Source organism: Lathyrus oleraceus, chromosome 7, assembly GCF_024323335.1.
Source record: "Lathyrus oleraceus cultivar Zhongwan6 chromosome 7, CAAS_Psat_ZW6_1.0, whole genome shotgun sequence".
Lineage (NCBI taxonomy): Eukaryota > Viridiplantae > Streptophyta > Magnoliopsida > Fabales > Fabaceae > Lathyrus > Lathyrus oleraceus.
In genome coordinates this window covers 226,257,191-226,280,444 of record NC_066585.1, presented here as the reverse complement: position 1 = coordinate 226,280,444, position 23,254 = coordinate 226,257,191, and the positions used below count along the sequence as shown (strand labels likewise).

At 36.1% G+C, this 23,254-nt stretch overlaps 1 protein-coding gene across 4 annotated transcripts; it reads left to right on the top strand.

Moving 5' to 3' along the window:
- Positions 1-215: 215 nt before the first annotated feature.
- On the top strand, positions 216-22,455 carry LOC127100358 (protein NAP1). Of its 4 annotated transcripts, XM_051037494.1 has the most exons (24): positions 236-547; positions 1,204-1,640; positions 1,734-1,808; positions 3,409-3,489; positions 4,001-4,081; positions 4,209-4,291; positions 5,580-5,664; positions 6,735-6,860; positions 6,954-7,061; positions 8,076-8,120; positions 8,198-8,340; positions 8,824-8,956; positions 10,357-10,467; positions 11,861-11,939; positions 12,146-12,339; positions 12,688-12,833; positions 17,698-17,779; positions 17,929-18,039; positions 18,605-18,730; positions 18,793-18,932; positions 19,016-19,112; positions 20,191-21,182; positions 21,420-21,632; positions 21,778-22,455. In XM_051037494.1, exons 2-24 carry the CDS (start codon positions 1,221-1,223, stop codon positions 22,253-22,255), a joined length of 4,149 nt encoding a protein of 1,382 aa, XP_050893451.1. In that variant the 5' UTR covers positions 236-547; positions 1,204-1,220; the 3' UTR covers positions 22,256-22,455. The 4 variants fall into 4 exon arrangements, with proteins under 4 accessions (XP_050893453.1, XP_050893450.1, XP_050893451.1 ...); XM_051037493.1 differs by having other exon boundaries at positions 232-547; positions 6,735-7,061; XM_051037496.1 differs by lacking the exon at positions 21,778-22,455 and having other exon boundaries at positions 216-547; positions 6,735-7,061; positions 21,434-21,624.
- Positions 22,456-23,254: the final 799 nt, after the last annotated feature.

The following is a 23,254-nucleotide window of genomic DNA, read 5'->3' as shown; positions in this document are numbered from 1 at the left end:
TTTATACATAAATTGATATTTTTTTATTAGATTGAAAATCGATAGTTTTAACCATTAAACTCTATATAAATAATGAGTATCTAAATATATATGGAAAGTAGATCGAATTCCACTCTTGATCGTGATATTAGAATTTAGAATACCGAAAAGCGTAGATACTATTCCGAGTAGAAAAAGAAAAATAGAAAAGCGTAGGAGTGAGCGAAGACGGAGACGCACGTCGTGTAGAAGTAAAACCGAAGAAATAGGCGTGACAACTAATTGAAAAACAAAAACAAAAACGGCTAATCTGTACTACATTTGGTATTTAAATAAAAATTAAAAATTGAATCAACTGTTATTATCATTGCAACTAAAGAAGAAAAAGCTAACAACAACAGTTACAATATTATGATGATGATGATATCTGCGCTGAAAATTGCAGCTCCCTCCCTCCCGCACTTCCATTCACATGATTCAATTCATTCATATTCCTTCCACTCTCAGATCTGATTCACTCTCTTTCTCTCTCATTCATTCAACCTTTCTCTCTCTCTCTACTCCCACCGTAATCTCTCTCTTTCTCATCTATTTTCTCTATGCTTTGTGAAAATGTGAAGTCTCTCTTTGAATTTTAAGTTTGAATTTCAGATTTTGATTTTCACTTTCCGTAACGAAATGCTTTTGATTTTTGCTTTTTTTTTTGTTTTTAAACTTGTTCTGTATGTTTATTAATTGATGTTACACTTTCTGTTTTTGGTAATTCTCATAACTGAATTTCTCACTGCTTTAACAACGAGCTAGAAATGGAATTAGGTTTTTAGTTCTATCTTTTTTTCCCCTTTTTCAGTAACTTGCTTTGCTTATAAACTACATAATTCATGCTTACAGCTTACAAATTCTCTTTATCGATGGTCTTGTATGCTCACAAATCATACTCATGCATGTTGGTTCAACTTCTAAGCTCATTCTTCACTGCTTTTTTTTTTGTATATTTAGGTACACTTTTTTTTCTTGTTGAGGATTTTAGGTTTGAAATTCACAGTATAGTGTTTCTGAGAGGCTTAGGATTTTAGGTTTGAAGACTTTAGATTTTTGGTAATAAAATTGGACATGTGTACTTGAGTATGAATAAAATGGTACTGTAAAGTGAGGAGTTATGTTGGTGTTGGTGTTGATTACGCTTAACACATGAAATTGTTTTCTGGTAAACTTGATGTGCAGAGACGGCTGATTAGTTCATGGCAAAGTCGAGGCAAAAATCGTCAAACCAGGATTCTTCACTGTCGCCTACTGCTGCAAGATCAAGGGAGTGGGATGGTCCATCTAGATGGGCAGACTACCTTGGAACGGATGCTGCTTCTCCACTGTCTTCTACCAGTTCCAGGAATTTCGGTCATGACGGGCAGTCTCAGGGCTCTACGCCGTCTCAACCCCACAAGGGTCTTAACATGCAGTGGGTTGTGCAGCTCACTGATGTTGCCGAGGGTCTTATGGCTAAGATGTATAGGTTAAATCAACTTTTGGATTATCCGGACCCCATCAATCATGTATTTTCGGATGGGTTTTGGAAAGCTGGGGTATTCCCCAACCATCCTAGAATCTGTGTTTTGCTCTCCAAGAAATTTCCAGAACACTTCAGCAAGTTGCAACTAGAACGTGTAAGAAGTCATGTCTGATTCTATGTGCTTTACATTTTGAATGTTAATTAAGGCTTTTGTAGTTTTGATTATTTGGGAAGAATATGGATGCAGATAGATAAGATGGCTTGGGACTCGATGCAAGATCATGCAGAACTTCATTTACAGAGCTTGGAACCATGGGTGCAGGTACTATTTTTAGACTTTTATTTACTGATTTTCCATATGTTCCATTCATAAACCTAGCAGTTAATTGGAGCTTTCCAGTATTCTCATTTCGGCGGCTTGCTCTCATGTTAGATATAAAATCATTCATGTGTTTTCACTCAACAACTTATGATTTCAGTTGGTTTGTTCATGACATGGTGCCAAAGGCTGTATGATCACGTAGTATAGACTTCAAACGTTACTCCTCACATTCTTTTTTGTTTTAATGGTTGACACATTCTTCTTAGTAAAAGTAAGTTCGGGAAAGAATTGGGTGGGTATCTGCAGTCTACATTTCAAGCCCAAAGTTTTTTGTTTAGTTGATTCGTGACACCTTATTTAACTTGTCTTGCTTGATTATTAGAGTTATCAACACTGCCCAAATTCTACATGTAAATGGTTAGACTAGATATGATAAGATTAGAAATGACAATATTAGAGGGAGTGTTGGGGTAGCACCAATAGTAGAAAAAATGGTGGAGAATAGACTTCGGTGGTGTAGGCATGTAGAGAGAAGACCTGTAGATTCAGCGGTAAGGAGAGTAGATTAGATGGAGAGTAGTCAAATAGTTAGAGGTAGAGGAAGACCTAGGAAAACTATAAGAGAAGTTATTAAAAAAGATCTCGAGATTAACAATTTAGACAAAAGTATGGTCCTGGATAGAACATTATGGCAAAAGTTATCCATGTAGCAGACCCCACTTAGTGGGATAAGGCTTGATTGTTGTGGTTGTTGTACTCAATTTACTGCACGAGTAGATAGACATCTGAAAATTTGAAATTCAATTCCAGTTTTGTTTCTTTTTTCATAGGAGGAAAGGTTGATAAAAGTGGTAGAAAAGGCTGAAGCTTGCACTCAAGTCTAAAAGACTAAAACATGTAGTTTAGAATTAAAACTGATACAACACAAGGAGATACATAAACCTATAATAGAGACCTAAAGGAATTTTTACTCAACTGAACCATTACACGTTAAGCAATGCCTTTGAATATACTACTAACCTTGGGTACAGATAAATTCCCATCACCTTTTATCCTAATAATTTCTCCCCTTCTTATAGTTGCTTTATATATAATAAAATAAAAAAGACAAAAAAAGTACTGCCAAGTGCCACAAAACACCTAGTTCTAACTTTTAGGTTTCTTGGACCGCAAAAAAGGATTTTTTACTCCGTGCTTTATGTACCAAAACAATTTACATAGCCAACCATGAAGAAACACTAAACCGCAGCAGTTGACTTATGAAAGTTATGTTTCATTGCTTTGCATTTGATGTTTAATTTGATTATTATTTGGTTTATATTTTCTCTTGTTTGCCATTTATTTGATGCACACGTCATCAATTAAATATAACTTTCATAAAAATGGGCTTGTATGCTTCTCCTTAATCTGCTTTGGTTGACCTTAACAAGATAGACTATAGGTTCGATTATCGTTGTAATTTATGATTTTGATCATTGGGTGATCTTTATTTATATCATATTATGCCACCTAAAACTTCCCATTTATGCATATATTTTAGACTTTCAATTCAGCTGCACATTGCCTAAACTCACATGATAATTATTCTTGTGTGTAACAGCTACTTCTTGACTTGATGGTGTTCCGTGAACAAGCCCTACGACTTATTTTGGATCTAAGTAGTACAGTAATTACCTTGTTGGTGAGTATCAGTATTGTTGCTCTCCTATGATTTGAGTTGCTTTGATCTGAGCTAATAAGACAGAGAAGTGGGAGTCACGTCAAATTTTCTTGAAAAGTGATTCAAATTTTATGAATGAATGTATCTGAACTATAAACGTGTCATCTCAAATTTTATTGAAAATGTTTAGATTTTTTCCGGTGAAGTATGTGTTAACCTGGTCTTGGTTTTTCCCCTTCCTAATACTCAATTATTTTATTTATTTATTTTAATTGTCCTTTTTTTCTTTTCTAAAAAAAAAAACTGACCCGTGTACACACCGATTACTGTGCTATATATATATATATATATATATATATATATATATATATATATATATATATATATATATATATATATATATATATATATATATATATATATTCTTTACTTAGTGAAATAGCTCTAATGGATGTCCTCACATTTAAATAAACTAATAAATAATTACTTTATCTTTTCTGCATATCTCAAATAACTAGGCAGTGTTTTGCAGCCCCATCAGAATTCTCTTATACTGCATGCATTTATGGATCTCTTCTGCTCATTTGTACGGGTTAACCTTTTCTCCGAGAAGGCAAGCTATCTTCCTGTTTTATTTTCTTAAAGTTGTTCATTTTATGAAGAATAAAATCCTTGTTGAAATGATATTTGTGATCAAGTATAAATTAGCAGTAATTTTGAAACCAATGCTTTCATAGCAGATGCCAAGAAAGATGTTGCTTCTGACCTATAACCTTCTACATGCAATGTCAAGAAATGAGCGGGATTGTGATTTTTATCATCGGTAAGATGTTCTGATTCTGATAACTTCTCATAAGTAGGCTTCTATACACTCACAGACTGAACATGCTGTATAATATAGTTTTTTAAAGAAAAAAGAATTCCTTTTCTTTTCATCCAAAAAAATACTATTAACATCTGCGCATCAAAATGTCTCGAACAATGCTGAGAGGCATTTTGCTTGTGCAGTTATGCATACATGGACTTGTGTTCCTGGAGATGGATGGACGGGAGACAGATGGAGATTCCAATTTACTCTTAGTGATTGTTTTGGTAGGAAGAGAAGAGAGGAAGGGAAAGGTTTATGATAAAATCTTTCCTTGCTTGGAAGCATTTTAAAACTAGGGAAAGAGTTTGGGGAATATTTATTAACTCACAAACACAACAAGGTAGGAGTCTGTCATCTCTTTCTTCCCTTTCCTCCAACCCTAACCCCGTCTGTTCCTTTTCCCTCCCAACTCCTGCCTTTCCTTTTCCCTCCCAACTTCCATGCTGGTCTCATTGTGCAATGTTGCAGAGCTACCAAAACACGAGTGACAAGGCATATAAGAACAACTTGATATGGAGAGAAACAGGGGCTTTGGTAAGCTACAATAAACATATACAACCTACACTAAATATTATAAACATATACAGCCTACACTAAATATTGAGTAGACAAAATGTACTTTAACCTTCCATGGAATGTCTTTGATGGAGAGCCGGCTCAAATGACATTCTTGAATAGATGTTCAACTGCAACAATATGTTTGAAGTACTTAATGTGGAGAAAGTAAATAGATAAAACTTCTTTAGAAAAACATGGTTAAGAGAGAAGGTTGAAGTAGGAACGAGAGAATCCGGGTGAGAGAGTCAAAGTTCTAGTTTTGGATATCTATTAATTCTGGTATGAAAATATAGTATATGACAATTTAGTACAAAATCTTAGGTGTGGTTTATATTAGTTTAATCATATATTATTATTATGAAGCCCAGTCCACTATACAACTTCTATCTTTAATCACATCATTATACAATTAGAGTTTACATACTATTACAAGTCAAGTAAACAATTTTCGTGAACAGAGTTATAGCCAAATGGAGGGATGTGATTGATTGTTGAGCAGTTGAAGTTTGAAGGTTAAAATTGAAAAATTAATTGCCTTAGGGATGAAAATGATATATATGATAAAAAAATGGATTTTATGCTAGTGTTAATGAGATTCTTTTATGATAATTTACCAGTCACTTTTTTTGGTTGAAAACAATATTCATCATTTTAATCCTTTTATGTTTCTTTCTCTATTTTACAGCTTGGTACAGTTCATAGACTCTTATGATCCACCACTAAAAGGCTTACAGGAAGACCTAAATTTTGTGAGCCCTCGTATTGGAGAGGTTAGTCACATTCTTGTATTTGTCAGTATGATATAAATAATTGCGAGTTCATATGATATAAATAATTGCGAGTTCATATGATATAAATAATTGCGAGTTCATATGATAAAGGCAGAGTAGATTCTTTTAGTTTTATAGCTAGTTATTTTTCTTCCTAATAATGAGCAGATGTAACTTGTTTGTCATGATCAAACTTAACAAAAATTTTACTTTCATGTTTACTTTTTCTGAGTTACATTTGTTGGTGTTAAATCTTGTGTAAGCTTGTGAAAAGGAAAACTTTTTAATGGAGATGACCGAGTTTGTGGTACTTTGATATCTTTGCTCAGGAAAATACTAAATATCGAATAATCAAGTTATATAACTTATTTACTTTGGGAAAGAACTAAGTGTTTGTTTTGTTTGTCATGGATGGTGTGATTGGTTGGAGTACAGCCATCTATGCAGGAACCCTTTATTACTTGCAAATAGTCAACTAGGAACTCTTAGTCTCAGAGATACATAAAACCATTCATGTTTCTCCAACTAACGACATAAGCTTCATAGTGAATCACTACAGCCTCTTATTAATAATCTTTTCAAATGAATAAAAACTGTCCTGTAATGTGACACAGGATTGAACATCTTATCTCTGCTTTTTATGTTAAATGTGTTATCCTTTTAGGTAAATGTTATTCATCAACTATGCCAATAGTTTAAGCTGTTGGGCGAAGATGCATGAATTGTTTTCCTATTATCTTTAACATAACCCTTCACACAAGAGCCCTCAGGCTTAAAAAATGAATATTGCTCGGGCATATCTATCTTTTGCTGAAATTCAACTTTTTATTAGAAGAATGGGGAAGCAAGGATACATTTATGGACCACTTTGTCATAAAGCCTCAGATACCACTTTACAGACCAACCATGAACCATCCAAAGAGCTTAATCTATCTGATGAAGATGCATGAATGGTTTTCTTATGATATCTTGTGTAATGAATGGATTTTCTTAGTTAATGTTGTTTCTTGGTGAGTGACTGTATTTGGCAAATTAATGTCCTGTCGTTAAAGTTTTGATATTGTTTTCAGGTATTGGAGGCTGTAGGCCCTATTATATTTCTATCAACAGACACAAAGAAACTTAGAAATGAAGGATTTTTAAGTCCATATCATCCTCGGTATCCAGACATACTCACAAATTCTGCTCATCCGCTGGTAATGTTAATTTTTGTTTTAAACATATTGATATTAACATCAAAAATAAATAACTGTAAAATACTGAGTTGCTTCTTTCACTCAACGCTGCAGAGAGCACAAGATCTTGCAAATGTAACCGCATATCGAGAATGGGTGTTATTTGGGTATCTTGTCTGCCCTGATGAGCTGCGTCGTGTCACTAGTATTGATATTGCTTTGGTATGATCCATGCTCATATAACTTAAACCATCTATCCATATAAGAAATTTATATTTGATTTTTTCTTTCCTTATTTGCAACTTATTTGATATGTTTATTTGCTGAGGCAAAAACAGCTGTAGATCAATTATTGATGCAAGATAGCCTTAATACAATGTTTGGTAGCATTTTCTCTGAAAAGTATAAACAGTAAATATGCCCAAGCATAAATACTAGTATTAGTGGCTGATAGAGATATGGGAGAGTATTAGTGGCTGATAGAGATATGGGAAAGGGAGGTGTTCATATGTGTTTCTATTTCTTATGCAGCTTTGCTCTCGTTATGCATGTACTGATGATTTGAAGTGTAAATACATCAAACTAGATAACTGTTCTTTCATGTCTTGAGGTGCACGTCAATGTAATATGGGCAAGACAGAAAATGAAAATGAATGAACCATAAATGGAAATGACAGAATATGGAATTGGAGCTCTGCAAGAGATAAGATATCTTTGAGGAAGAAGCATGCTTTGAGCTCCAAGTAAAAAATCATTAACAGGTTAATCTAATTCTTCAAAAGAGTTAAGTTGAGCTTAATGTTGCTGAGAGGGGATTGTTTTACGAGAGTGCTATAGAATAGCTCAGCTTTATTCAGGAATATAAATGTAATATTTTATGGTGTTAAGACAAGTGCTCGGGTAAGCAGTTCAGAGGCGTGGAGGTTGATGTATAGTATACCATCAATTGTGAAATAAAGCAAATAGTATATAATTTTCTATTTCTTGTGGCGTGCTATACTTCTACCAAGTGGTTTAACTAGAGCACGATTCGAATTTTATTTTTTTTGAGATAAAGATGATACTCTTTCCCACTAGTCATCCAAATATTGTGATGGTTAATAAATGATTTTATGTAAAACTTTTGTGGATTATTAATAATTCCAAGCTTCAAACTTCCTGATAATTTTGTGGATCATCATTATAGTTATGGAATGTTAATTATTAATCATGTTAAGTTTGCTCATGGAATTTCAGGTTGTATTGAAGGAGAATTTAGTCCTCACATTATTCAGAGATGAGGTAAATTTTGCCTGTCTATTTTTGAGCAGTGTCTTTTATCTGTGGTAGTTGACAAATTTCTAATCATCAACATACAGTACATACTTTTGCATGAGGAATATCAGCTGTACGTTCTACCTCGAATATTAGAATCTAAGAAGATGGCAAAATCTGGACGCACAAAGCAGAAAGAGGCAGATATGGAATATAATGTTGCAAAGCAGGTTGAGAAAATGATAAGGTATATTGAGAATTCCTATTTAAATATATTATGTTTTAGTGTATTACAGAGACAAGTGAGGCCAAGATAGGCAAATCTAAGAACTTGTCCATGGTTATTCAGTTTAGCATTTTCAGTGGTTTTGTGACTGAAATCTAAATTATCTGCCAATGATTCTGAAAGCAGTTATGCTTTCTACACTAAGAAACAAAAACAAATTAAATACTATGTAAACTGAATTGTTTTATGCCATGAAAGGCTGCATCAGTATTGCTGAGACCCCTCATTGACTAGAGATATAGCTAAATTAGTCCTTATAAGGCTTGGATAATCCTTACCTCTTGAGTTAGTTTTTAGGGTTGAGTTAGATCTAGTCCACAAATTGTAAGGTGGACCTTTGGTCTTATACATTTTATTTTTTGTAAAATGTGCATGATATATTATATTCTGTTATATATTATTACAATTGACAGTGGTAATCTCAGAAGTGATTGAATTTTTCAGTGAAGTGCATGAACAAGCATTATTATCTTGTGATGCCATACATCGGGAAAGGAGAATTTTGCTGAAACAAGAAATAGGGAGAATGGTGTTGTTTTTTACTGATCAGCCCAGTCTATTGGCCCCCAACATTCAGGTACCTTTCTTTTGGCATATTTTTGAACCATAAAAACATGCTGTATCCGACACTTGTTGCTGAAATTTTTCTTATGCTTTCACTTATAAATTTTATAGGTTTGCTTGTACACAAGTACATATTATTAAGTGTCTTCTGTGGTTTTGTTTTATTAAGCAAAATTACTTAAAGGAAGTCTTGTTTTTGTTTTATAGTTTAACAACATATGATCAAGCAATTAGCTAATGTTGTTCGAAGGGTGGTTTAGGAGTAACTGTTTATTAACTTAAACAACCAAGTGGTTTATTGTTCCTAACCCAATATTTTATAAATACTTATTTAATTTTGGAATTTTGGAATTTTTTAATTTAAATTTTATTGCTTTAATGCATACATGCATACATGGTTTCAATTTCTAGTTTGCTGCTGAAACTTTTGTTTGTAGTCTGATGGTGAAGACAGGTCTCCTTCTTTTTGTACCTTATAGCTGTTACTGCTTTTTGGACTTAATGATGGTCCTGAGGCGATTTTCAGTTAAAATTGGCATTCTTATATCTTGTAAATACTGTTATGACGCCCTTCATATTCTTGTCATGAAGAGCACACATTTAATTCTTATATTTTGTTAGTGTGTAGTTTGTTAAGTCCAATGTTTACTTGTGATAAGAAGCTTTTAAATAAACAAAATGCGTCCCCAAATAAAATTGACTTTCATCCACTCATATACCCAATATATATTTAAGATTATGTAACAAAAATACTCCTTTAATCTTAACCAAGTTATTTGAGAGCTAAACAAGTCTGATATTATGCTCATGCTCATATTTAATAAATGAACCAAACTGAATAAAATTGTGATCCCAAATGGCTTGTTAGAGAGGTTTGTTTATTTGAATGATTGATCCCAAATCACGAACCTAATAGTTAAAGGTAATGTTAGTGTGCTAATTTAATTAATATGCTTCATATATATTCTTAAACTTGTCTTCAGATAGCTAGATATCAAATTATGGGCCTGTTTGAATTGACTTATTCGAGCTTATCTACCGACATAAGTTTTGTGACATTGTTTGGGAGACCTTATCAAAACAACTTATAACATTTTTTATAAACTTTTTTTAGCTTATTTTTGTAAGTTCTTCAAAATAGCTTATGAGAATAATTTATACCATATATAAAAACCATGTAAATTATTTTCTCTTTTACTATAAAAATAACGTATACAAGCTTATTCATAAGCGTTTATTTTGATAAGCACCAGTGCTATAAGCTGCAAATAAGCTGTTTATGTCTCTCTTTCATGGGTGGTTGACCTATACTTCTGTAGCTTTGGTGTTGGCTGTTTATTTTTGTTTTAATCTATATTTTCATGCATCTTTAAGTTTTCAACAACATGTTTATGAGAGGATGTATCTTTCCAGATGGTGTTTTCTGCCTTGGCTTTAGCACAATGTGAAGTGATCTGGTACTTCCAACATGTTGGGGTTGCATCATCAAAATCTAAAACTGCTCGTGTGGTGCCAGTGGACATTGTAAGCACTTATTTTCGTTAGCTTTTTATGATCTAACTGATGCTCTTCTGTAATTAAGGGTCTGTTTGTTTTTGCTTTAGAAAAATAGATTTTTTCTTTGTATTTTAAAAAATGGATTTTATGAAACCGTTTTTCAAAATATTATAAGTTTTTTATATTTATTTTTTCTAAATTGAATGACTAATTTTGATGTCCTATAACATGAACATACATTATTGAAGATCAAAACATAGTTGAAATCGCAATTTTTTCAAAAGTTGTATTTCAAAAATGATTTTTATGAAAAGCTATTTGAAATAGCTTCAAAATTAAGTGATTTTTTGAAATTTTAATATCTAAAAAAAGTTTCAATAAAATGAGGAAATATCTAAAATCACATTTTAAGAATAACTATTCAAATCAAATTTTCATTTGAAGCTTTTATGAAAAGTTTCTTTGTAAATTTTTTTTAAACAAAATTATGTTACACTATAAAAATCATTTTTAAAAATAGCCAAAACAAACGGGCCCTAAATTACCAAATTAGAGCTTTCTAAAACTATTTATTAGTATGCTACTGTTTTCATTTCAAGATTAGTTTTTATTATATTTTTTCGTGTTGGCTGTGCCATGTGGGCTGGGACAGACAAAGTTCAATGAATTTATAAAACTCTATCTGTTGTTCAATATCTCGGCTGCTCAAGAAGTTGGACTAGCTGCTCCTCCTCCGACCAGGAGTGGATTCTAGGGGAAGGGCAGAGCCTCACCTTGCAGTAAGTAGGAAGGTCTTCGTTGCTGGGACGGGTTCAAACTGGACTGAAGGGAGGAGGAATGAAAGACTCCGATCTTACTGGGGATTTATCCCAAGACCCCGAGGCTCAAGCCCTAAATCTGATTTTAGGGGGATCTTTGCCGTTGATCCTAGCAATGAAGAAAGATGATCTTCCTTTAGCCGGGCACACACCCAGCAAGATGTGAAGCTGTTCACTTCCCTGGTTAAGACAGATTCCCAAGCTAGAGAGAATAACTTAGCTCTTTTTCTTCTGCCTCGATATAACTTTTGAGTGACTACCCTAAGAAATCAGACTTATGCTCAGTTCTCCTCGGGATAAGCTGCTCTTGTTTCATAAGCAAATGTGGCAACTGGTGGTAACGTATAAAAGTACCCTATACTATGTGAAAATGCCGAGGTAACGGGCGGGAATGTTCTAAAATAGCTAAAAATGAAGGTCATGGGGGAGATAAGAAGGGAAACGGCATGAGAGTATGAACTACATGTGAGGAAGGAGAAAACTGAAAAAGTGCTGTCATTGGATGAAAAACTCTTATGTGTTTTTGAATTTTCTTTTAGTATACTGTTTGAATCTATTAATAAGGTGGTTGACCAGACTTTAATTTATGATCATGTTGACAGGACCCAAATGACCCAACCATTGGGTTTCTGTTGGATGGAATGGACCATTTGTGTTGCTTGGTCCGGAAATACATTGCAGGTTAGACTTTGTGTATTAATTTCTTCCATAAATGAGGGATATGATATTTAATTGCTACTTGTAACCACTGTCAAAGAATGTTAAAAGCACATCTCTAACAAGTGATACGTTGATAAAGATATATATTATGTATTACTACCCATGCTATAGGGATCAAGATATTAGTAAGATATGTGTAAGCTAACAGTTGTTTCATTTTATTGCAGCGATTCGAGGTTACTCATTGTCTTATCTTTCATCCAGTGCCGGAAGAATCCGATTTTTGCTGGGAACCCCTGGAATGGTGGCTCTTGACATAGATGCTAGCTTGAAAGGACTTCTTCAGCAGATTGTCCACCACCTTGAACACTTGCCAAAACCTCAGAGTGAAAATATATCTGCTATCACTTGTGATCTGTCGGTATGGTCATCCATTCAGCCTTTTTTCTAAGATCTTGAATATGGAAAGTTTATGCCTTCCAAACATATTACAATTATCCAAGTTACCACTTTTATGTAGAAGTAGTGCTATTCATTAAAATTGTGCTTGACATTTTGGCTAATAAAATCATTGGTATGGTAGAGATTAATTAATGCTAAAGTTGCAAAGTCCAGCTAATGTGCTTATGCATGTAAAAGATTGTTTGATCACTAGAGCTCTTTTAGTGTCAGAATCTTAACTTTTCTCCATCCTGCTATCTTTATTGTTTCAGTTATTAACAATGTAATGTTTGCGTGAAGTTTACATTTAATGATCTTATATCTTCAGGATTTTCGAAAGGACTGGCTATCAATTTTGCTGATGGTCACGTCTTCGCGTTCATCTATAAACATTAGGCACTTGGAGAAAGCTACAGTTTCCACCGGCAAAGAAGGCTTACTATCGGAGGGGAATGCTGCTTACAATTGGTCCAGGTTTTTTTCCTTGATTTTGATTTGCTTTTGTTGATATTTGTAAATACATAGTGTTAGAATATTTGTATATAGAATAGTCCCACATCGACTATATCATGTAATTAGTTGTAGTCTCTCTATATATAATAAAGTCTCCGTAGTGCTTTTAAAACACACGGTTTAACCTAAATGTCTGTTAGTCTCTCCTAATTCAATATGGTATCTAGAGCCTATTAAGAGACAACTTTTTGCCGTGCTTTACCTGGTTGACCCACTGTCTTCCGGTGATAATTTTTTTTCCCCTCAAACCGTGTCATCACTCCGGTTTGCCTCTAACTTCTCCGGTTTTGCCTCTAACTTCTCTGGTTTGCCTCTAACTTCTCAAAATTCTCAGGTAAAACCACCTTGCCGCCCGATCCGGCCGTTTTTCCCAACCGTCCCACTCGGCTCCCTCCATTGCTCACAGATCTGGTCTCCACATTCCTGATTTTGTTTCTTTAAGCCATGGGAGATGTTGATTCCATCTCGTTTACTAAAGTTCCGCTTATCCCATGTGAAAAACTAATCGGATCAGCCAACTACAACGTATGGGCTCGTGCTTCCATCGCACCCAACCTCCAAGCGCAGTATCAAGCCTTCTCCACTTGCAATGAGGTTTGGGAAAAGGCTAAGAAAGTCTTCTCCAACGACGTTCATTGTCTATACAGCGTCATCCTCAAACTCGACACACTGAAGTTGCAAAATATGGATATGCAAGCCTATCTGAGTAAGCTTGATCCTTGAAAGCGAGTTTCGAAACTCTCATGCCTTATGCAAAAGATGCAACAGCTCATTCCGAACAACAAAGCAAATTTTTCATGGTCATGGCACTTAAGGGACTACCACCAGAACTCGAGTCTGTTCGTAATCAGATTTTATCAGGTACTATTGTTCCTAACTACGATGCAGTTAGTGAACAACTGTTGCGTTTGGCTACACCTCATGCATTTGGTCCGGTTTCCCCTCCATCTATTGTTGCTCCGACACCGGGTGACACTGCTGCCCTTGCATCTCTTGGCAACAATCAGAATCGCCTTCGAGGAGGATCATCCAACTCCAAACCTCGTCCCAAGTGTGACCATTGTAACCGGCTTGGACATACTATCGACCGTTGCTGGAAGTTACATGGCAAACCTCCACGCCAGGTAAATGCAGCTCAAATTGATAATCCAGATACTATGCAAACTTCACCTTCCCTTCAGAGCCCTACGCCAAGCTACGAGGATTTTCTCAAGTGGTGTCAGAATAATCAGACCTCTGGTTCCACGGCTTCGGTGGTTGCACACACCGGTAATTCATCTGTTTGCTTCTCTCAATCATCTCCTATTGGTCCTTGGGTCCTCGATTCTGGTGCGTCTGATCATGTTACCGGTAATAAAGGTCTTTTTTCTTCCCTCTCTACCTCTGGTTTCTTACCGAGTATAACTTCCGCAAATGGTTCTCAAACCCGATCCCAAGGGATTGGTACTGTTCAAATTTTACCATCTCTCTCTGTGACTTCTGTCCTATATGTACCTAATTGTCCATTTAATTTACTGTCAGTCAGTCGTTTAACTCGTTCTCTAAATTGTTCTATCACCTTTACTAATAGTAATGTTACTCTGCAGGATCGGAGTTCGGGACAGACGATTGGCGTCGGATGTGAGTCTCAAGGCCTCTACTACTTCTATATGTCATCTACCACATGCTCCACCACAGATTCTCCACTCATTATGCACAGTTAGGTCATCCAAGGTCTTCCCAAGCTACAAAAGTTGGTGCCTAGTCTATCTAAATTGTCCACTTTACATTGTGAGTCTTGTCAGTTAGGGAAACATACTCGTAGTCACTTTCCTGATCGAGTCAATAAACGGGCTGCGTCCCCTTTTGCTTTAGTTCACTCCGATGTTTGGGGTCCCTCGCGTACCGTGTCGACTTTTGAGTCTAGATATTTTGTAACTTTTATTGATGATTTTTCACGTTGCACATGGCTATTTTTAATGAAGAACAGATCTGAATTGTTTTCTATTTTTGAACAATTTTATCGAGAAATAAGAACCCAATTTGGTTTGTCTATTCGTACCTTAAGAAGTGACGATGCACGTGAATATTTATCCCAACAGTTTCAAACTTTTATGTCATCCAATGGTATTCTGCACCAAACATCTTGCCCTCATACACCCCAACAAAACGGGGTAGCCGAACGCAAAAATCGGCATCTTGTAGAAACCACTCGGACCCTACTAATCCATGGTAATGTTCCTCTCCGTTTTTGGGGGGATGCGGTGCTCACAACATGTTACCTCATAAATCGCATGCCCTCATCTGTCCTTAATAATAAAATCCCTCATTCAATCCTATTTTCAAATTCTCCTCTCCACCCAATTCCTCCTCGAGTATTCGGGTCAACGTGTTTTGTACACAATCTCTCCCCTGGTCTTGATAAACTAGCAGCTCGATCACTAAAGTGTGTCTTTCTTGGTTATCATCGTTCCCAAAAGGGTTATCGTTGTTATTCTCATACTCTACAACGATACCTCATATCGGCCGATGTTACCTTCTTCGAGTCTGTTCCATATTTCGGGTCCAACCCAGTATCTCCGGAACCTCTTCAAGAAAGTACTTCCACACCTTTTCCGACAGTTATTAATGTCCCGCCTACCATTATCCCCCACCAGTCTATGGCTCCTGACCCCCCTACTTCTCGACCACTTCAAACATATCAGCGTCGTCGTCCAACGTCTGTCGTCCCCGTCCCTGAGGTCATACATGTCCCTGAGGTCATTGCAGACTCTCCTCCGACGCCTCCGCCATCACCGGATCCGATCCTGCAACCTGAGTCTGATCTTCCGATTGCCCTTCGAAAAGGTATACGTCAAACACGAAATCCATCTCCACATTATATTGATTTATGTTATCATCGTCTTTCCCCTTTGCAGTATACTTGTTTGTCTTCTTTGTCTTCTGTTTCTATTCCTAAAACTCCAGGTGAAGCATTATCTCACCCTGAGTGGAGACAAGCAATGATTGATGAAATGTGTGCTCTTCAAAGCAGTGGTACCTGGGAACTGGTTCCTCTACCCCCTGGGAAATCTTTAGTAGGTTGTCTTTGGCTTTATACAGTGAAGGTTGGTCCAGATGGTAAGATTGATCGATTTAAAGCTCGCTTGGTAGCCAAAGGATACACTCAGATTTTTGGATTGGATTATAGTGATACCTTCTCGCCTGTAGCCAAGATGGCATCTGTTAGACTTCTTCTAGCCATTGCAGCCATTCGGCATTGACCTCTTCATCAACTTGACATCAAAAATGCTTTTTTACATGGTGATCTTGAAGAGGAAGTATATATGGAGCAACCACCTGGATTTGTTGCTCAGGGGGAGTCATTGAATATGGTGTGTAGGTTACACAGGTCTCTTTATGGTCTTAAGCAATCTCCGAGAGCTTGGTTCGGCAGATTCAGTGCTGTAGTACAACAGTTTGGTATGGTCCGTAGTGAAGTTGACCATTCTGTTTTTTATCGTCACTCAGCCCAAGGATGTATTTATCTTATTGTGTACGTAGATGATATTGTCATAACTGGTAGTGATCAGCAGGGTATACTCCAGTTAAAACAACATCTCTCGAATCAATTTCAGACAAAAGACCTTGGTAAACTCCGCTATTTCTTGGGTATTGAGGTAGCCCAATCTAAAGATGGTTTGGTGATTTCTCAGCGGAAATATGCTATGGATATTTTGGAAGAAACAGGTTTGTTGAATGCCAAACCAACTGATACTCCTATGGATCCAAGTGTCAAACTACTACCCAATCAGGGGGAGCCTCTATCTGACTCAGGAAGGTATAGGAGATTGGTTGGAAAGTTGAATTATCTCACAGTCACACGTCCAGACATTTCTTTTGCGGTTAGTGTGGTAAATCAGTTCTTAAATTCCCCTTGTCAAGAACACATGGATGCTGTTATCCGGATTCTGAGATACATCAAATGTGCTCCAGGAAAAGGTTTAGTGTATGAAGATAAAGGACATACTCAGATAATTGGATACTCTGATGCTGATTGGGCAGGGTCACCCATTGATAGACGATCCACCTCTGGGTATTGTGTACTTGTTGGAGGAAATCTTATATCCTGGAAAAGTAAGAAACAAAACGTAGTTGCAAGATCAAGCGCTGAGGCAGAGTATAGGGCCATGGCAATGGCAACATGTGAACTTATTTGGTTAAAGCAGTTGCTCAAGGAACTTCAAATTGAAGAAGCAAGACCAATGACACTTATTTGTGATAATCAAGCTGCATTGCACATTGCTTCAAATCCAGTCTTCCATGAGAGGACCAAACATATTGAGATAGAATGTCACTTTGTTAGAGAGAAGATCGAGTCAGGTGACATCGTCACAAGCTTTGTCAATTCTAATGATCAATTGTCAGACGTGTTTACAAAATCTCTAAGAAGTCCCCGAACTAATTATATATGTAACAAGCTTGGTGCATTTGACTTATATGCTCAAGCTTGAGGGGGAGTGTTGATATTTGTAAATACATAGTGTTAGAATATTTGTATATAGAATAGTCCCACATCGACTATATCATGTAATTAGTTGTAGTCTCTCTATATATAATAAAGTCTCCGTAGTGCTTTTAAAACACACGGTTTAACCTAAATGTCTGTTAGTCTCTCCTAATTCAATAGCTTTAATATGCTATTCTAATACTGTTGAGTAGTTCAATAATTAAATACTTAATTTTTTACTCTAAGAGAGCTGAGGTTTTTGTTTTGGGGAGGTATAACATGATATTTTTCTAATCTACTTCGGATAGTACTTCCATTTTGGATAGTATATATAACAGTGTCATGATCTTGATGCAGATGCGTGGATGAATTGGAATCCCTACTTTCAAAGCATGGTAGTCTTAGGAAGCTGTACTTTTACCACCAGCACCTCACAGCTGTGAGTGCCCTGTTCCACCCTCACCTAATCCAGTTTCTCTAGAATGACAATAGCTAGTTCTTTGCTATGACTTGACACTTATGTTTCAAATTCTGAAGCCTGTTTATCATTTCTCTTCATTTTAAAGCCAAATAATGCTCCTGTAATAGGTTTTTAGAAACACTATGTTTGGTCCAGAAGGGCGTCCTCAACATTGCTGTGCATGGCTTGGGATTGCTAGTAGTTTTCCAGAGTGTGCATCTCCCGTTGTTCCAGAAGAGGTAAAAACAAATCTACCCTGCTGTTTTATACTGTGAATTGTCATGTGCCGACTAAAGTTCTAAAGCCACCAACTCCACACTGTGATGGAGCTATACTTTGCTTCCTTTTTGTTGTGGTGCTTTGCTGCTTTGTTTAGCTTACATGAAAATCTAACCTGCAAAATATTTGAAATTTTTCATTTTGGTGTATATTTTTTTATTTAAGAAAAATGATGAATTATGATATTAGAAAAACAGAATTCATGGTACACATGGATATGTTAAAATTGGATGATTTGCATTTAAGGCTTCATACAACTTTTGTACCATTTTTTCCCTTTCAATTGAGAGTGTGTGAAATGTTGAATTTAAAGTACATAATCATTGTGTTTTGATATCATTGCCAATCCGAAATTATCACATAAGAAGTATAATGAATTGCACTACCTTGTTGAAGAATGAAGCCTTATTTCGACCCATATGTCATATTGGCTCTTTCACTGCTGCCTGATTGATCATTGGATGTTATAGAAAATATGAGAAATACAAAATATAGATAGTTATTCTATTTTGAATTTCCAAGCAGGTTACAAAGTTTGGCAGGGATGCTGTTCTCTATGTCGAATCTCTGATTGAATCTATCATGGGGGGATTGGAAGGATTAATAAATATTCTTGATTCTGAAGGAGGATTTGGTGCCCTAGAAAATCAGGTAAATACTTATGTTATACCATTAAGCTCTATTTCTAAAAACTAACACTGAGGTTTCATCAGCTTCTTCCAGAGCAAGCAGCTTCATATCTTAATTATGCATCAAGAGTGTCTATTCCATCATATAAATCTCCAAAAGGGACTGCTGGCTTTCCTTTACCTGGACATGAAAGCTTTCCTGAAAATAATAGTTCGATCAAAATGTATGTCATACTCATCCTGTGCTAAATGTATGTGTAATCACGTAATCATTGCTTTTTAATGTCCCTCCTTTTTCTAATGACAGGTTAGAAGCTGCAATGCAAAGGTTGACCAATTTGTGCTCAGTTTTAAATGATATGGAGCCCATATGTGTTTTAAACCATGTCTTTGTTCTGAGAGAGGTTAGGGTGCATCTTTATCTTCTAAAAAAAAATTATATTCTGTAGTGCAATGAATTGTAATGGGTCTCAATATTTGGTCAGATTGCCATATGTTTTGGACCCCACCTCCCCCATCTTTTAATGACATGGATGCTAATTCTGGCTTTTTTTAAAGAGAAAATGAAGTTATATCTATAAACAGACTTACAAAATATATATCGGAGTATGACACGGATACCGGGACAGGATACTACACGGACACTCCGACACCGATAATCTCAAAAACATAGGACACCAACACCGCTACATATGTGATAGTATTTGAGCTTCATTTATCCATCTTTTACTAAAAGAGTTAGAAAATATTCTAATCAAAATTAATGTCTTCAATTCTTCATTGATAATATTGCTTCAGTCCATGTTTAACCCTTTTAAATGTGTGAGATTTGTCCCAAAAATGTATAAGGTGTGTTGAAGCAAAGAAAAACACAACTTTTTTTGAAAAACTTGTTTGAATTGTCCAACACTTGTTTTATGAGTGTCATATGGGTGTCGGACACCGATTCAAAGAGTCTCGAAGCAAAGAAAAAACCATTTTTTTGGGAACATTTATTTGACTTTTCCGACACTTGTCTGACTTTTTTTTACACGTGTCGTACATGTGTCATATAAGTGTCGGACACTACAACACACCTACTCTTAGAGGTGTCCGTGCTTCATAGCTTACAAGTGCATGTGCTAAACTTGCATATAAAAATTATCTAGATTGAAGTTGTAATAAATTAAGAAATAAATAGTTGCTTGTATTTATTACATTATAACTAATATCCATTTGGAGTTACATTCCCTGAAGTTTGGAGGTCAAAGTGATTATCTTTCACTCTATTGTACTTATTTGAAGTTATTGATTTTATTATTGTAATCGATTCTGCACTTCACTCTTGACTACCATCCCTTACATAGAGGATCCGAATCCGACACTGGTTCAGCTAGTAATGGATCAACCCATATGTCACTCCCACCCTATCTAACTGCGCTGTTTAAGAACCAAACATCAATTCTACTGTTATTACTTTAACACCTCAAACTATTTGTGCAGTACATGAGAGAATGCGTTCTTGGTAATTTCAGAAGAAGGTTGCTTGGTGTTTTGAAAACAGATAATGATCTTCAACGGCCTTCTGTTCTGGAATCACTGATTCGGAGACATGTTAGCATTGTGCATCTTGCAGAGCAGCACATCAGCATGGACATTACACAGGGTATTCGTGAAGTTTTGCTTTTAGAAGCCTTTTCAGGACCAGTTTCTTCTCTGCATTTGTTTGAGAAGCCAATAGACCAACATACAGGATCGGCCACTGAATCTGTGTGCAATTGGTATATCGAAAATATAATCAAGGATGTATCCGGTGCTGGGATATTGTTTGTTCCAATTCATAAATGCTTCAGGAGTACAAGGCCTGTTGGTGGATACTTTGCAGAATCAGTCACAGATCTAAGTGAGCTGCAGGCTTTTGTACGTATTTTTGGTGGCTATGGAGTAGACAGGCTAGATAGAATGCTTAAAGAGCACACTGCTGCACTTTTAAATTGCATCGACACCTCATTGCGATCAAATCGTGATGTGCTAGAAGCAGTTGCTTCTAGTCTTCATGCTGGTGATAGAATTGAAAGAGAAGCTTCTATGAAGCAAATAGTTGATCTGGAAACTGTGATAGGTTTTTGTATTCAAGCTGGTCTGGCCCTGGCTTTTGATAGGCTACTATCTGAGGCTTCTGGTGCCATACTCGAAGAAGGCGCCCCCTTGATATATTCACTGTTAACTGGGGTGGTTAAACATCTACCTGACGGAGTACCAGAAAAGGAAGAGATCAGGAGAATGAGAACAGTGGCAAATACTGCAGGTGTTGTAAGTGACCATGATTCCATTTGGGTAAGATCAATTTTAGAGGATGTTGGTGGTGCAAGTGATGGTTCATGGAGCTTGTTACCATACTTATTTGCAACATTCATGACATCTAATATATGGTCCACCACGGCATTTAATGTTGACACTGAGGGGTTTAGTAATAACATCCATTGCTTGGCAAGGTCAGTGTAGTTATGTTTTTGACTAAATTTCTCTAGTCTTTGAACATGATGGAGCTTAATACTTAACAATGATTTGAAACTTATTTCTGCATGCTTATAATTTCGCACGTGTCATTGGATTCACCACTATCTAGTAATTATATCGGAGTTGGAAATAATTTATTTATTAGTATTTTGATTCCATAGTGCAATTATATTTGGTATCATTTCTCTCTCTAACCATGTAATACTGGGCAGATGCATTTCTGCAGTGATTGCTGGAAGTGAGTTTGTTAGATTGGAACGTGAACATCAGCATCGGCAGTCTTTAAACAATGGGCATGCCAGTGAGGAAATGGATCCTGAATTATCAAATCATATGTCAGCTGAAGCAAGCATCAATTCCACACTGCAGTTATTTGTGAAACTCTCTGCAGAGATGATACTGGATTCTTGGAGTGAAACACAGAGGTACCTATATTCGATTTTGCTTGAATACTTTTTATTTGAGGCAGAATTCACCTATGGCTCTGCATCAGTGCTCTGGTTTATCCGAATCACTAGTCTTTCCTTTTGAAGTTTTCTAAGATGTTTTATATTTTGATTTTATGCACAGATCTCATCTTGTAGCACAACTTATCTTCCTAGACCAACTTTGTGAGATTTCACCATACCTTCCACGAAGTTCGCTGGAAACTCATGTTCCTTATGCCATTCTTCGCTCAGTCTACAGTCAATACTATGCTGATACTCCATCGACTCCATTGGCAATACTGAACGCCTCACCGCGACATTCACCTGCTATATCGTTAGCCCATGCTTCTCCTGTCACGAGGCATCCTCGCGGGGACTCCACATCTCCGTATTATGGCAATGATTCAGGATACTTTAAAGGATCATCATCACATAGCCAAGAGCACATCTATGAGGCTGATATTAGCAGCTTAAGGAACACCCGTCGTTCTGGGCCATTGGATTATGGTGCAAGCCGAAATAAGGTTAGATCTGTTGAGGGCTCAGCTTCTGGTAGTACTGGACCCAGTCCACTTCCTAGATTTGCAGTATCTAGATCTGGTCCATTAGCATACAAGTAGTAAGTTGTTTGAAATACCCAATATGATCCGGTAAATTATTCACCTCTTTCTAGTAGTGATCAGTTGTCCGTAACATAAATCATTCATCAGGTTCCCACAAAATTTTCGAAATGTATATCACACTGAAGCCTCTCCTTTTGTAATCCTTAGATAGTTTAAATCAATGCCATATGAAGTCCCTGCTGAGTTAATTAGAACCATGTTTTTTTTCTTCCTGCTTTTGCTCATTTACCCAAATCTTGACATCTGGTTTCTGCAAATCTCAGCGTCGAGTTCTTCTGGACCTTAGTGTGCGTTCTCTTTTAAACTTTATTTCCCAGAACAGGTATAAAAACTTTATAAATCATTTTAGCAATGCAAATATATTCTGTTTATAACAAAAATGTCACTTCAGTAACAAACAACAACTTATTGGAAGATATTTGCGTGAACAACTTATGTAAGATTGCCATTTAGCACAATAATCTTGTTTTAAGGAAGAAATTCAAGCCATTTTATATATAATAAGAAGACCAATACAAGGGGGAGGTGGATGATAAAATACTCGGGGACTAGCTGAGGAACAGCTTCTCTGTCAACCAAAGTCCCTAAATTCAGTTGCGTCCGCATACTGATAGATTCTTATAATTTTCTCTTGATGCTTAGAAGAGAACCCAACATTCAAGACAACGTATAAGTCTTATAACTTTTTAATTTTTTTTTCTTTCCAATTTAATAGACTACATGTTTCGTAAATTTAAAGGGGCTATATTGCTAAGTCTAATAATTTTGAGGACTTAACAGTTATTTCTAGGTCGCACTCTAAATTAATATTAGTTTGAGACTACATTGCTAAATCCTTACAATTTAAATGGGAAATAGTTTTAATAGGTTTTATTTACATTTTTCTTACTCCAAGACTATAACTCTTTAACAACCTACGTGGTTTTAACTTGTCAGTTCACAATTATATCTAACACCCTCCATTTAAAACACATTTTTACTATTATACCCTTTTAT